The sequence below is a fragment of the Tiliqua scincoides genome, chromosome 7 (genome assembly GCF_035046505.1).
Source record: "Tiliqua scincoides isolate rTilSci1 chromosome 7, rTilSci1.hap2, whole genome shotgun sequence".
Taxonomy (NCBI): domain Eukaryota; kingdom Metazoa; phylum Chordata; class Lepidosauria; order Squamata; family Scincidae; genus Tiliqua; species Tiliqua scincoides.
The window spans coordinates 34,193,894-34,208,519 of NC_089827.1; the positions used below are offsets into that span (position 1 = coordinate 34,193,894).

The 14,626-nt window shown below is 42.2% G+C and overlaps 1 protein-coding gene across 15 annotated transcripts in view; it reads left to right on the forward strand.

Annotated features, from left to right (window-relative positions):
- Positions 1-14,626, forward strand: part of CELF2 (CUGBP Elav-like family member 2) — a 503,139-nt gene that overhangs the window by 423,490 nt on the left and 65,023 nt on the right. For 10 of the 15 annotated variants that reach the window (XM_066633616.1, XM_066633614.1, XM_066633615.1 and 7 more), the window contains one exon: positions 11,377-11,406. The exons of the other annotated variants lie outside the window; for them this stretch is intronic. In XM_066633616.1, coding sequence (XP_066489713.1) covers positions 11,377-11,406 — 30 coding nt within the window. The remainder of the gene's footprint in view (positions 1-11,376; positions 11,407-14,626) is intronic. 15 annotated transcript variants of the gene reach the window in all.

Below are 14,626 nucleotides of genomic sequence, written 5' to 3' on the forward strand. Positions count from 1 at the left end.
TTCTTGCCTGCAGAGCCCTGCCTCTTCATCTGCATAGCCCCCATGTTCGTTTCTCACCAGAGTGTGACAGACTGTTCCAAACTGGCCTTTACGTATCCATTCTATATAAAAGCGCTCACGGATTTGTAGGGTAGCATCAGTGGCTGGAAATGGAATTAACTGGTTAATAACATCTTGGGTCATTGAGTCTTGTTCATGCTAGAGATCTGCAGATATAATGCAATGTGGGAAGGTAGCACTTACGTAGTATGAATTCCATGGGAAATTGGACAATAATGTGGGTATGGTAAGCCCCAAAGCATGCCATGTAACCGTGTGGACCCCATTCAGGTGTGAATGACTCACCTGCCTAATCACACCTCCTGTATTACCAAAAAACAAAACAAAAAAAAACCAAGCATTCTGAATCATGGGAATGGGTCCTTCTAAATGTACAAACTGAATGTTGACATTTACAGTTAAGTCTTAGGACGGTGTGCAAGCCAGTGATAGAAAATCCTTACATTTACCAATAAATCTCACTCCTACTCTCAACATTTACAGCTAAAGGATATTTATCGTGCCACTGATATAAATGTTAAAAAAAAAAAAAGATTCATGACAGGTTCTTCCTTTTTCTGTTGGGCTTCATGCAATCCTAAGATTTACTGATGAATATCAACATTCTCTGAGTTTCTGACATGAGTATAATAATTTAAAAAGAAACAGATGCACATTGACCCATGTTGCACAGTGGTTCATAACTCATCATCAGTGTCTAGTGCCCGATGATTTTCAGCTGGGCAGATATTTGCTAAAAGGGAAAGGTGCAATTATACAATATATTCCCTTGTTTGCAGGGATGTGTGTACTCTGCACATAGATAAAAAATAAAATTTTGCTCCAAAAATGTTCAGTTGTGCATCCCGGATAAACTTTGCAACTCAAGCTTATCTGCATATATTTGGCTATTTACATATTTGCTTTTGCTAATTGTAAGAAGAGGCAAAGAGCTATGCAGAACCACTGGAATCCTACACAATACCATCTGCCATCTGAGATGTCATCTAAAATTATCCACACACTTTGAAGTCACAGTCATAAGGAGTAGGAACTTGGAGTTGCTTTTGTTCTTTTCCCAAATTAAAACTGAAGTTAAGAGGTTATTGAATTGTGTGTGCATGGTTCAGTTCTTTGCATCTGCACATTTCACACAGCCCTGGTTATGTGGAGTCCAAACACTGGCTCAACTAACTCAGTATTGTCTGGTAGTCTTGAAGACCGCAGGAAGACATTGCTACAGGCTGACACATTATTATTGCCAAGCATCTCAGTGTTCAAGGCTTTGAAGAAACATAATTCAGAGGTAATTTTGTATGTAAACAGAACCTCAGGTTAAAGGTGATCTGGTAGAGTTTGTGTGAAAATGGATACACTGTATGAACCTTACTGCTGGCAGGTGGTACTGAGGGAGAAACAAGGCAGAGCTTTGTCAGTCACAGTAATTTACACCAGCTACTCAAAGATGGAAGAACTCTGGAAGTTTGTCTATTCTAAAACTGGATAGTTCAGAAAACTGTAAAACTGGATAGTTCAGAAAACTGTATAAACCTGCAGTTCTGATTGGTCTACACAGGAAGTAAGGTCAAGGTGAATATCTGAAGATTTACCCTTATCAAAAAAAAAAAAAAGTTCAGCAAAATGTTGCAGCCCTTTAGCCTGTGAAATCACAAATGGATCATGTGCTTCCATTCTAAGGGAACCCATAACAACAGCCCAAAATTGTTTATTATTTTTTTGCTGTATTGCTTGATACAACTTACTCCTTTGGCCTTGGGTGAACTTCTGCTTTTTCTCTGCTAATAAAATTCTGAATTGTTTTTTATAGGGAAAATATTTGACGGGCAGCTGAGCTGCCTGGAGCACGTGGCTGCAGTGGCGCCAAGAACGGCTGCTGCTGCATCCTGTGCACCTCAGCCTACCATGGGCGGTGCCTTAGGAGAAGGGGACTTTTGTCCCCTTCTCCCAGGTAAGGGAAGCAGCCCTGCAGTGGGGCTACTCACTTTACTGCTGACTAAAAGGTTGGTGGTAAAGGCATTTGTATAGGGCACCAAGCCCTGCACGAATGAACAGGATCCAGTCGAGCGGAGCTCCACGAAGACCTGCCTCTCTCCCTCCCCCCGATGCACCTCCTGCCCATCCTCTCTCTGCCCTCTCCACGCCTCCGCCCTCCCTGGAATGCCTCCTCCCCGCCCCCGCTTACCGTGCCATGGCTCGCAGATCCATGAGACCGCCGAGCAGTGGAGGACAGGCGCCCACATGCCGCTAGCACAGGCGCTGGCCTGGAGGTAAGCCTCGCATACGTGCCTTACGGCACATTTACAACAGTGCACTCTGTCCAACCTGCATGTCAGGCAGGCAGGAACACCAACCAATCAACACCAGAAACCTCTCTCACTGGCTCGGCTGCTGCCTTTAACTTATACCTCTGTGACCAATCAAAAGATGCATTTTTCCAAACCTACTGAGCATCAATTGGTCCATAGCTAAAAGCCAATGAAAAAAATTTAGAGAAAAATTCCCTCTCCAGCTCTGGTCTAAAAAACCAAATTTTTATAGAGCTTGGAAAGTGGATGACGAATGTTCCCTCCCCCCTTTTGGTGTGTTAGGTAGGTGGTCTAAGGACACCTCCTACAATGCTAATGGTGTGGCTCTTGCCAAGTTTTCCATTAGCTTTAATATGCTATGGCTCACTGGTCTAAAGCAGTTCCCTAAAGCTGAGGAATTCACATTTGTGTACTCTTGTGGCTCGAATGTCATGGATTATGCTTTAGTCTCCATGAAAATGAAACAGTATGTGAATGATTTTGCCACTGGAGACCTAACTTTCAGTGACCATCTTCCTTTAATCTTAGTTCTTGAACTTTTCTCAGGGAGAGTTCCAATGCTAGCTAAGGGGAAAAATCCAGAGCATAAATGCAAAATTTTGGTCAATAATGCCCTTTCCTAAAATATTCATCTTTTAATCATGGAACCAGTAAATAAAGATCTTATATTGGTCATTTCAAGGGGCTCTTACCCACTTACCCAAATCAAATTCTTTGAAGGGTTTATTAGTTATAATCTTAGGATTCTGGGTTCTAGACCTAAACTGGTTAAAACACATGGTGCGTGCAATAAAAAGGACAGGATTAACAAAGAGTGTAGAGCTCTTAAGGCACTTATTAGAGCATCTTATTTAGATTTTAGAAAGTACAATGATTCAGGCTATTTAAAATGCATCTTTTGATTGGTCACAGAGGTATAAGTTAAAGGCAGCAGCCGAGCCAGTGAGAGAGGTTTCTGGTGTTGATTGGTTGGTGTTCCTGGGATTTGATAGGCACGGGTATCATGAAGACTTGGAAGAAGATATGAAGATCACAAGAGGAACTTACAACTTATACTCACTGAAGAAGGTGGGGGGGGGGGGAAAGACCTTAAAGAAGAAGAAGAAGCCACCTGCATGAAAAGCTCAGTAGCATATTCAGGTGCTGGTTCAGCAGGAGTCAGAGTGTTCTTTGGTGTGACGTGTTGGGAAGGGTAAACAGATGAAGGACAGGGGTGAATTATACAACCAGGTCAGACTCTTTGACCATTGATCCATATTTAGAAGTCAATGAAAACTCTGAGAATTTGAAGTAACTTTTCACTAGTCACTTGTTGACTAATCAAAACTGAAGATTTATGATGCCTTCTGGACCAGAGTCCTGGCATGTTCAAACCTCCAGCATGCTGTCATCTTTGAGTAGCTGTAACTCACAAACTCTACCTTCTCTGTCAACAGGAAGGGTCATACATTTTTCCATTTTCTCACAGACTTGAGTTCAGCTTTCATCTGAAGTTCTGTTTACAAACACAAGTACCCACTGAATCCTGTTTCTTCACTGACCAACAGGGGAGTAAATGGAGGGAGGAAAAATGGGTATATAAAAGGACACTGTGAGGTTGAGGTGCAACAAGAACTAAACCAGCACAAGAGAATCATGGTTTATGCATTTGATCACAATTCCTCCTTATATCCTAAACAAATCCAGAAAAAATTCTGAAACTTTCCAAATAAGTTTGGTGTATATTTTGTGAACTTCTTTGCATCTAGTTTCTTGAATAGGTTTGTGTAATATATGTTTAATGTGTTTCACTATCAAAATAGTTATCTGCAGTACAGAACTAGCATTGCCTAGTACAGCAGTCTCCAAACTGCAAACAGCCTCCCTGGTGTGACTGGAGCTTACCGTTCTGCTGGGGAGGCTGCCATTGTACTTGCTGCTGAGCTCCCCTCATGTTTACCCCACCCCACCAAGAAATTCTGGTACAGAGCCTGCTGTGGTGGCAGAATGTGGAAGCAGAGGGGTGGCGCGAACATGGGGGGATATCATCAGCAACAATTGCAGCTTACCCTGCAGAATGGTAAGTTCCATTCATGCAGGGGAGGGATTAGCAAGGGCGCCGGATCCAGTCCACAGGCCGGGGTTTGGAGCGTCCGGGGCCTAGGACAGAATAACCGAGAACAAATGCTGAATTGAGACATAGTGCCTTGTGAAATGCCACACAAGAAGACTCAGATGTGAGGAAGGAGGGGAATTTAGGTGGCCTTCAGTGATGGAGGTTCTCCAAGAGTCAATTAGTCTTTTGGGCACTCTACAAAGAAACAATTGACTGTAAGTTCAATAGGTGTAGGTACAAATGGGATTTCAACAGGGGCTAATGGAGGAACAAAATTAGGCTCAATGGTAAGAAGTCAGTGCCAGAAGATCAGGATGTGGCAGGTTTCAAGTTAAGTAGTGTGTTCGTAATTTGGAGTCTGATAGCCCAATCCTATGCCTGTCTACTCAGAAGTAAGTCCCTTTAGTGTCAATGGGGCTTACTCCCAGGAAAGTGTGGATAGGATTGGGCTGTGAATCAGATAGTGATATATTCAAACTGACTCTATTTACTGAGGGAAATCTCTGTTTTCCAGTTACTGTTCCCTTTTTGCTTTTGTTGTGGGAAGAATAGCTTATAAAAATATTGTTTGTGTGATTTGCTAGTGATTCAGTTCCTTTATCAAGGTCTCTAGAAGTTAAACCTCTAGGTATATATTATTTCTAGTACACGTGTACATAAGTGCATGCACATGAATACTAAGGCACCAAGTGATGCACTGCCTGCCATTTCACCTATGTAGCTGCTGAGGTATATTCTGGGCATGTTGATAACACAGAGGTTCTCAAACTGGGGCATCGCGGATCCCAGCCTGAGAAGTCCTGCCCCTGGCCCCTTAAGGGGCGGGGGAAGGGGAAGGCAGTGATGTGATTGCCAGGACCATGCTACTGCCAGGGATAGGAGGGTTTTTTTTAACTTACCTCCACCCAGCGCCGGAGTCCTGGGGTGTCCAGGGAACCCTCTGCAGGATTCCCCATGCCTCAAAACACCTAAAAATAACCACAGACAGTTCCAGATTTCATCACGAAACTGGAAATGCAATTTTTTTTGTTATTTTTAGATGTTAGGAGGACCCCCTGGACCCTCCAGGACTCTGGTGCTGGCTGGAGGTAAGTGGGGGAAAAAAACTCCTCCCATCCCCAGTAGCAGTGTGATCCTGGGGATCGCATCGCTACCTTAGCCCCTTCTCCCCACACACTAACCTTGGGTCTCAAACTCTCGAAGAGTTTGAGACCCAAGGTTAGTGTGTGGGGAGAAGGGGCTAAGGTAGCGATGCGATCCCCAGGGGAGACACTAAACTCCCGAAGAGTTTGAGACCCAAGGTGATAATAGCAGACTTTTTTTTTCTAGTAGAGCTTTACTCAAAAGAGCAAACATGCTCCTGACCTTTAAATCTATGGGGTATGGGACTGTTGCAAAGTAAATGAATACAGAATTCTATACTGTAGGTAGTGTAGGACAACTGTGTGTAATAGTGGGGGGACACATGAAGTGATTCTTGGAATGAAGAATGCTGTCTGTGAAATTTGTCTATTTGTCTGTGAAATATTCTTGGAAGATATGCAAAACTGGGGCCAGGATGAGCAATAGCTAGTCACAGGATAGTTTTAAACAGGATTCATTGAATAGTTCAACACTGGAAATCTTGATCCAAGTTCAGAATCTGGAAAGCATTTTCAAATATATTCTAAAAAAGGAGCAGAGAAACAAACAAAGACCTAAATCAAAATTGCATATATGACAAGGGCATGGCAGATTTTGAGAACAGGAACTATGAAACAACACAGCAGACATGGCTCTTATTACCCAGGCAATATGCCAAGGCCTTTACAAGAAATAAAACAGACTGGGTACCAGTAATTTTGTCCAAAGTGTACTTGCCCATTGAAGAACTGGCAGTCATGAGCAGTTAACAAGCTGAAAGAAAGTCAGTAGGGCCAGACAGAACTCTCTTGGCAGGCCAAATGGTAAGATCCCATGGTGGTCATGATATTCTGCAGCCTGGAATGATACTGCTTTTATCCATACAAAACACATTTTCCAAATAACATTCTCTAAACATGATTTAGGAATACATCAAAAATCAAAGTCCTGACCCTAGTAGGTTATCGGTACAAGTTGAGGTAGAGCAAAAGAGATGTGTAAAAATTGTGTCTGTGCACTTGTTGGCTGCTTGCAGGAAGAAAGTGGGACAAGGAAGGACGATTCAAGTGGAACAAGGAAGGTGCAAGTCTAAGTGGGACCGAGAGGTGGATCAAGGCTGGGAACAGGCATAGAATATCAGCATTGCCGTTGCTGTGAGAATCACCCCCTTCCCTGTCCCCATCTTGGCCATTTTGTCACCCTGTCCCTCTCCTGCCTCTCACACTGACCTAGTGGGGAATGTGGACATGCAGAACATGCAGAATGGCATGTTGTGTTTTGTGACAGCCATAAAGGACATTGTGCTGCCAGAAAACTAGTTCTGGCAGCATAAGGCCCTATTAAAATTTAGCCATTTGAATGGATATTAGGCACATTTGTGGAATGATATGTCTGTATGATGATGCCTGTACGAAACTTCTCTGTTTGCAAGCAGTTCTATGTACAGGTATTCAGAGGAATACCATTTTCTGTGGAAGGAACAGCATCAGGAGAGGGCTATTGTCTTTATTACCTGCTTGTAGGCTCCTGGAAGCATCTGGATGGCCATTGTAGGAAGAAGGATGTCAGACTAGATGGACTGCTGTAAGAATAACTGAAAATATAATAATAACCAAAAACCGAACTGTGCATCAGCTCTGGATAGGATATTAGACAGCATTGCAATAGGTTGTTGCAAGCATCTGGCCCTGTTCACAACATAGTGGGAACCTCCTTCTGAAACCTTGTGTGCATTTTTAACAGGCTGAAGTGAAAAATAGTGTGAGGCAACAAAAAGTTGTTCACCATGATTATCTACATGAATATTTTCTACCACCTTGTCAGGGAAACAGTATTTGTTTAAAAAGTGGGAATTTGTGAGATGGAGGCAGGATCTTCCTTATCAGTTTTCAGTTATTGACATCATCTTGCAATGCTGGAGAATGACAAAAAATCTGAGGTAAGATACCATTTCACTTGAGATGACAAGTGTAATAGCTGCGTTCCTAAATCTGTTCAGTGACGGTTCTCGTGCCTCTCTCTGATCCAGTCTGTAGGAGGAAATTGCTTTGAGAAACCTTTTCCCAGTCAATCATTTATCTGTTCTGGAAGGTTAGAAGGCAGCCTTACAGAAATAAGTGAAACTCACTCCCTTTTGACTTTACTAGTGGTCTCTGACATTCTGGAGGTCAAGTTGATAAATCATTGGACTAATAACTGTGGCCAGTCAAAAAAAGTCCAGGTAGAAAGACCAACCACATTTTGGGGACTTGAAGCATATGTGGCAATGTATGTGTTTTTCTGAATCCTAGGCTGCCCTGTTCTTCCCTTAAAAAGGGCTCAGCATGCCTCTTCTCAAAAAAACTTATGAAATTGTAGCAATTCAACATATCAGCGTTCTCCCTTAACACTGGGCACCAAACAAACTAAAATAGAAAAGGTCTTAAAACGTTAAAATGCTTCTTGACAGATATCCAAGCTGACCCATCATTTTATCAGGTGCAGATGTGTTGTCCATCAGTTGTTGCTCCCCTTAAGACTTGGGACAGAGCAACTGTCACACCATCAATCTTGCCTTGATTCAGCTTTAATTGTCTAATCCAATTTCTAACAATGGACAGCGAGTATAAGTGAGAATTCTAAGACTCAAGGTTGTTGAAAATAAGAAATCTGGGTGCAGTCTAAATCCATGTTTTTTGTTTTTGTTCTTCAATTCTGTCTTTGGCCATTCCCAGTGTGTGTTTGCCACTTCATTCCATTTCTGATGATGATCTTTTTGTGCCTTTTGCCTCAGATCTCCCTCTTTGATCTTTTGAAATACTGTCATTTCCTAGTTCTTCCTCTCTGAGTCCTCTCCAACTTTGACTAATTAGTTGACTGATGCTTCATTTCTCCTGCTTCCTTTTGGGCCACAGCGTTTAGCATCCTGTAACTGTGTGTCAGTTCCTGCCAGGTAGTCAAGCACCATGATTGCTGGCAGGAAATAAAGCATAGATCATAATTTGCAGCTGAGGAGAGGCACTTTAGAATCTCTCTTGGCCTATTCTCCTGCCCTCTGCCATCGGTTTCACCCTTCTCTAATGTAAGCCTCTTTTGTTGAGGAAGAAAGGGGTTGGCAGGAAGACCAAGGGAGCTGCAGAGCTGGGGTTTGAGTCCTGTATCAAAAGGTCCTGAACCTGACTCAGGACGTAACCAGCCTCTTTAACTGGGAAGGAGGTCTTATTTTGTGTTTGCCTCATCCCTACCGATAAGCACACTGGTGGAACTTTACATCATGTAAACCAGGGCAAGCCCTAAGCACTGAGGTGAATGAGTTCCTAAGTTCCTAAGCGAATGAGTTCCTAAGCGAATGAGTTCCTAGGTGAGAAAAAGTGCTTTGTTGTGTCATGACCTACTTAATAACATCATTTCCTGCTTAATGACATAACTTTTGGCCTCAGCAGGCATCATGAATGCTTTATTGCCCTCTTTATGAAATGAGTTTGATACCCTTGTTTTAGATAGGGAGCTGTTTTGAGACAGGGAGCCATTAAATTATTCAGTATTTTTTGTAAACCACTTTGTGAACATTTATGTTGAAAAACAGTATGTAAGTACTCTTGATAATGATGATCATAACAACTGCTTATTCAGGGGGCATTATTATCATTAAATTTGCTACTTTGTAGTCTCAGGGAAGCTTGTAAAAGCACCCATCCTTGGTGGTTATTTATCCCATTCCTCCAAAAACCCTAAGAAGCACTGTGAAACTCCTCAGTAGCTCAAGTCTGCTTAGAAAGAAGAGGTACTACTTAGGAGCAACTAGTGAACCTGAATGTTAATACTATTATCACCAGCTCTGTTCTGTTTATATCAATGGGGTCAGTTTGAAGATAAGGGTGTTATTAACCCATCCCATTTCTGAGGTAATCTCTGCTGTGTCATTTCCATCCCCCTGCCCCTTTTGTGTAGGAAGGGGTTATTCTCCCAGAGCAGTTTGACTAAGGAATGAGGGTCACGGCATGGTCTTGAGATGTCCTGGTGTAAGTCTCTTCCATTTGCAGGTGGATAAAATAAAGCACACAGAGATGTGCACACATATTCATGAAAAATCATATGTGGGTTGCAGATCACACATGGTTCTAACTGCTAAATCAGAGCAAACTGTTTGTTTATCCCAGAAAAAGATGAGCAATGTATGATCAGAACGTTGGTGTCCTGCGTTTCATGCACACGCAAGTATCTTGGTATATGGTACTGATACAAACACTTTGCACAGAGTGTTTGTCTTCAGAAGTCATCAGCTTGCTTATCCAAAGCAAGCTGAAGCAGTTAGCTGAGGGAAGGTACCATTACTGTCAATATGCACAGTAGCCAAATCCTCCTTCCCTAAGGTCGGTTTTTAGAAGGACATTAAATTTGGGTGATGGAAAAGGGCAGTAATCCATTTTTATCTTTGTAAGAGCACAAGGAGACTGTTTAGCTTCAATAATTCTCATAAGATCAGCTAAATGCAACAGCTCTCAGTTATTCAATCCTGCATTCAAATGGTGGAAAATGCATAAACTATTGATTCTCTTTGTTTCACATGCTGCTTTTGCCAGTGCCCTCTTCAGCCAATTGTTCTCCAGTTATGATAATGTTACACTCCAGCATGATTCTTAACATTGTTCACACCTTGCTTTAGTCCTGGTCAGCATGGTAGGGATGCCATGTGAAAGAGAGTTGATGACTTCTCCATGCAGTCATCAGATATTCGTTAGGAGTGTCCAGTCTAGCATAAAAATTCTCTACATGAGGGGGCACAACGTGATCCACACCATTAGCATATTAACAATAGCCATATCGGTTTATTGTGGACTCCGCATAGAACAACTGCTACATCAAGGGTGTTTCAGATGTCATCCACATGACTGTTGGAGCATGCAGTCCAGCCCTTAGGTTTCCCATGATCTGGCCACTATGAACTGTGCTGATTGTAAGCTCATAATCAGAATGAACTAAGGGCCCAATCCTAACCAACTTCCCAACACAGACGCAGCCTTGCCAGTTGGGTGTGTACTGCATCCGGTGGGGGGAGGGAGGCATGGTGGCCTCCTCAAAGTGTAAGATAATGTTTGTTCACTTACCTTCAGCCTGCATTGTGGCTGCATTGGCACTGGATATGGTGTTGGATAAGATTGGGCCCTAAGCAATTTAATTTTCCTCAACTAGTTTGTATACTATGACAGAATATATTTAGTAGAGGGATCTCCCTAGAGATGATACAACACCTCCTGCTTTCCCCCTCACTTCTAGCTGCTTTTATAATCTTCAGACCTCTCATTTTCTTTCTTGAATGAAGGGAAATTGAACATTTGTTTTTGTTACCTTTTGGAAGACGGTGAAGAAGTAAGACAATTGTGGGCAGGAGGGCATTCACAACAATCAGATTTTTCATTTTCTTGAGTTGCACCCTAACACCGATGGTACTGCTTCCATGCCTTGGGATCATAGCTGTTTGCGAACTAAATGTATTTGGACATGTTTTAGAGAGAATAACACATGTCTAGATCCTTCAGGGCATGGCAGTGTAAACAGACACATCCAAGAGCAGAGCAGAGAACAACCCACAAAAATGGGGGCTGGGGACTGGGCAGAGGGGGAGACAGTGGACCAGTTGTCCAGATAACTTTGGAACTGCTACATGTGAATCTTTATTTTGGGGTGACTATAACACCCAATATATTGCAGATAGGAGAATTAAAGATTGGGGATCCTTGTTTATCTGCTTATAATGAGTAATGTTTTAAAGACTTTGAGACTGATGGTAAATTTGGACCTCTTTAATTTTAGTGCACAGCCTCAATATGGAGTCTAGCCGAGGTACGGTAGACCATTTACGCTTTTACTACTCGCCTGTTTTGTCTAGAATGCTGTATGGAAAGTTGTTTGCTTTAAATGATTTTGAACTGTCCAAAAAAAATTGTTTCCTGGATAATAACTATAGAAACCTGTCATGTGTCTAGATACTTAAAATATCATTTGTTGTTTTGTTCTATCAGAAAAATTCAAATTACACAATCTCAGTGAATAATTTTGTTTTTACTAATTGATGGTACTGCTGAGCTGTGGCAAATCCTATACACATTTAACTAGGAGTAAACCCAATTGAGCATAATGGAAGTTACATCTGAGTAAATGTGCATAGGATTGCACTGTAAGATTGAAATCCTATATACACTGTCCTGGAAGTAACCCCCATTGAACACAATGGAATTTACTTCTGAGTTGACATGCATAGGACTGCACTGTAGGTGCTATAACACATTACCCTCCCTTGTGTTTATTATGTTAGTAATTAAAAAGCATTGTGTGGTATAAAAATGCATTAATGTTCATGAGTCAATGTAACCGTTGTTTTGATTTCAGGCAGATGTTGCTTTCTTTTAGATGCAATGCAGAGTTAATATTCCCTGCCCACCCAGTTGTCTGCTATACCTCAGTGTCTTTGCACATTGATGCAGTGATGTAGAGTTTAATATGGCATCATATATGGTGCACATAGTCCAAAATTACACTGTTGATTCCTCCCCCCCAAAAAAGTGCATGCCTGCCCTCCTTGCCCACCTGTTGAATCCTGTAACCCAGGGCTTTTCAAACTGGGGCGTCGCAGTGTCCCAGCCTGGGGGCCCTGGCCCCTGCCCCCTTAAGGGGTGGGGGCAGCCTGGAGGCAGGGAGGAGGCAGCAGCGCGATCCCCAGGATCGCGCTGCTCAGGGGGGCTGCAGGGGCTTGGGTACACGTATCCAAGCCCCTGCAGCCCCCCTGGGTGGTGCGATCCTGGGGGTCGTGCTGCTGCCTTCCCCCACCCCTGCTGCCCCCCCCTCCCACCCACGCAAGAACTTAGTGGCTCTCAAACTCTCCCAGAGAGTTTGAGAACCACTGCTGTAACCATATCCATTCACTTTTGATCTACACACATTAGATTCCCCACATGTAGCCGTCATTGAGAATTATACAGGATTCTAAAGGTGGGCAAGGAGGGCAGGCATGCATTTACTCCCCCCCCCCAACATAATGAACAGAAACAGGGGGAAAGTATCATCCAGTTCAGTTCTATTATTAGTGTTGATGCACAATGTAACATAGGAGAAAGATGAAATAATTTGTTCCTGTGAATGGAGGAAGAAGCAAACATTCCTGTAGTTGGCTGTGCCTAGTAAACTGAGTTTGCAGGGAGCCAGTGCAGGGGCTGTATTGGACCATTCTGAGTTCAATTAAAATGTTAATGCAGCTTTGACTTTATATTCTTAGGCACTGAGAAAAGCATAAAACAAACGAAGATCTATTTTAGATTCACAAATTGATTTCCATAAAGCAAACAGACTGGCTAGAAAATATTTTTTTGGTTTTCTTTTGCTCATTGGCCATGGGGACAACAATATTGACACTTGTTTTTCATGTAGCCTGACTGGCTGTAACTTTCATGCATCAGCTCTATAATGACACCATTTTTCAGCCTCTGTGTATTTAGATTTGCTTCATTTGGTAACCTTTTAAAGTCATAGCATTAATAATAAAAATAACAATGTGTAGAAGAAATTGAGTGGAACATACTGGTGTTTTTTTTGAAACTGAAGTTTCAAAGAGTGCCAGGCTAAAAATCAATGCACTTTTGAAGTTATTAGAGATCTCAAACAAAATGGGCTTAAGATTGTGTTTGCTTACCCTTCAATATGTCATGGTATTACTCTGAAATAATCTTGAATCTGCATTATCCTACAGCTTTTTCTTTATGCAAACTTCCAGTAGCAACTTTTCTTACTAGTGAAAACTGGGCAACTCTACAGGGGATCTCACTCTGCCTGATTTTGATTCAGATTCACACAAGCTCACCCCTCCTCAAAAGCCCACAAAGTGATTTGCTGCCATCTTTTCCACTGTAGGTCATGAATCTGATGTTCCCAATATCTTGTGCACACTCTTATTTCATTTGGGGTCCAGCACTAGCATAAGACATACTTTCCAGGGAAATCCAAATTGCTTCCATGTCCTGAAAAGAGTTCTCTCCAATTTGGTCAGGAGAATTATTTATTTACACCCCGCCTTTCTCCCAGTAAGGGCATTTCAGGTGCATATTATTCAACTGTTCACAGTAGTTATCGTTATCTAACAATTATCCAACAATGGAAGCCAAGTTGGGAGGTAATAAGTAAATCCTGGGTTAGTTTATTTGTTGCAGTGTGATCGCTGGCAGTTGAACATTTGGAAACTTTGTGTCACTAAATAGGATTTACAAATAAAGGTTTTTAATGGAGTCATATTAAAATCATAAGGCCTGTCCCAGCACCAGGTCACTGGGAGACCAAATGCACTGAGCCATCAGCCCCCATGGCACTCCCTGCCTGTCCCTTGATAGCTGCATTAGGCACTGCTATGAGTACTGAAAATTTAGGGATTGGTCCAGCCAGGAAGGCCATCTGATAAGCTCGTGGCCTTTTCCAGTGTTTGACTTGGCTTACCTCTGGTGCCATCTCCAGTCCCTTCGGCTACTTTGTATTCTGAGGGTGAACTCATCTCTGACCCTACAAACTATAGTTCTAGCACTCACGTAGAGAGGCCTGCCCATGCAAACAGCATTTTTCTCCACTCATATCATTTCATCCATTCACGCCTCTAAAAATATTATTATAATTATCAATATTTATATATTGTTACCATTATTCTAGTTTTTTTCTTTTTTTCCTCTTTTTTTCTGGAACCGGGACCACTATTATCTTGATGAGGAAAAAGGCCGTTTTCTTAACTGTGCCTACATTTGAAATTCAAATTTTGAATGAGTTCTGTGAAGGAAGTGAGATGGACATTCTATCTTTCTGGGTCATTTTGGATAAATAAGTTGTGGGAAAACTTAATTTGGCTAATGCCGTATCCTCCTGTGGTCTGGGAAAAATTCAACCCTGCAGCCTAGTCTAGCACTCTATCCCATGCTCAGGTGCTCTAATATATTTGCAGATCTTATCTGCTGCAGTCTCATGACGTCAATATTTATTTCTATGAAGACAGCAGGTTTGTTTGCAATAAGTTGCACACACTAAGTTGCTT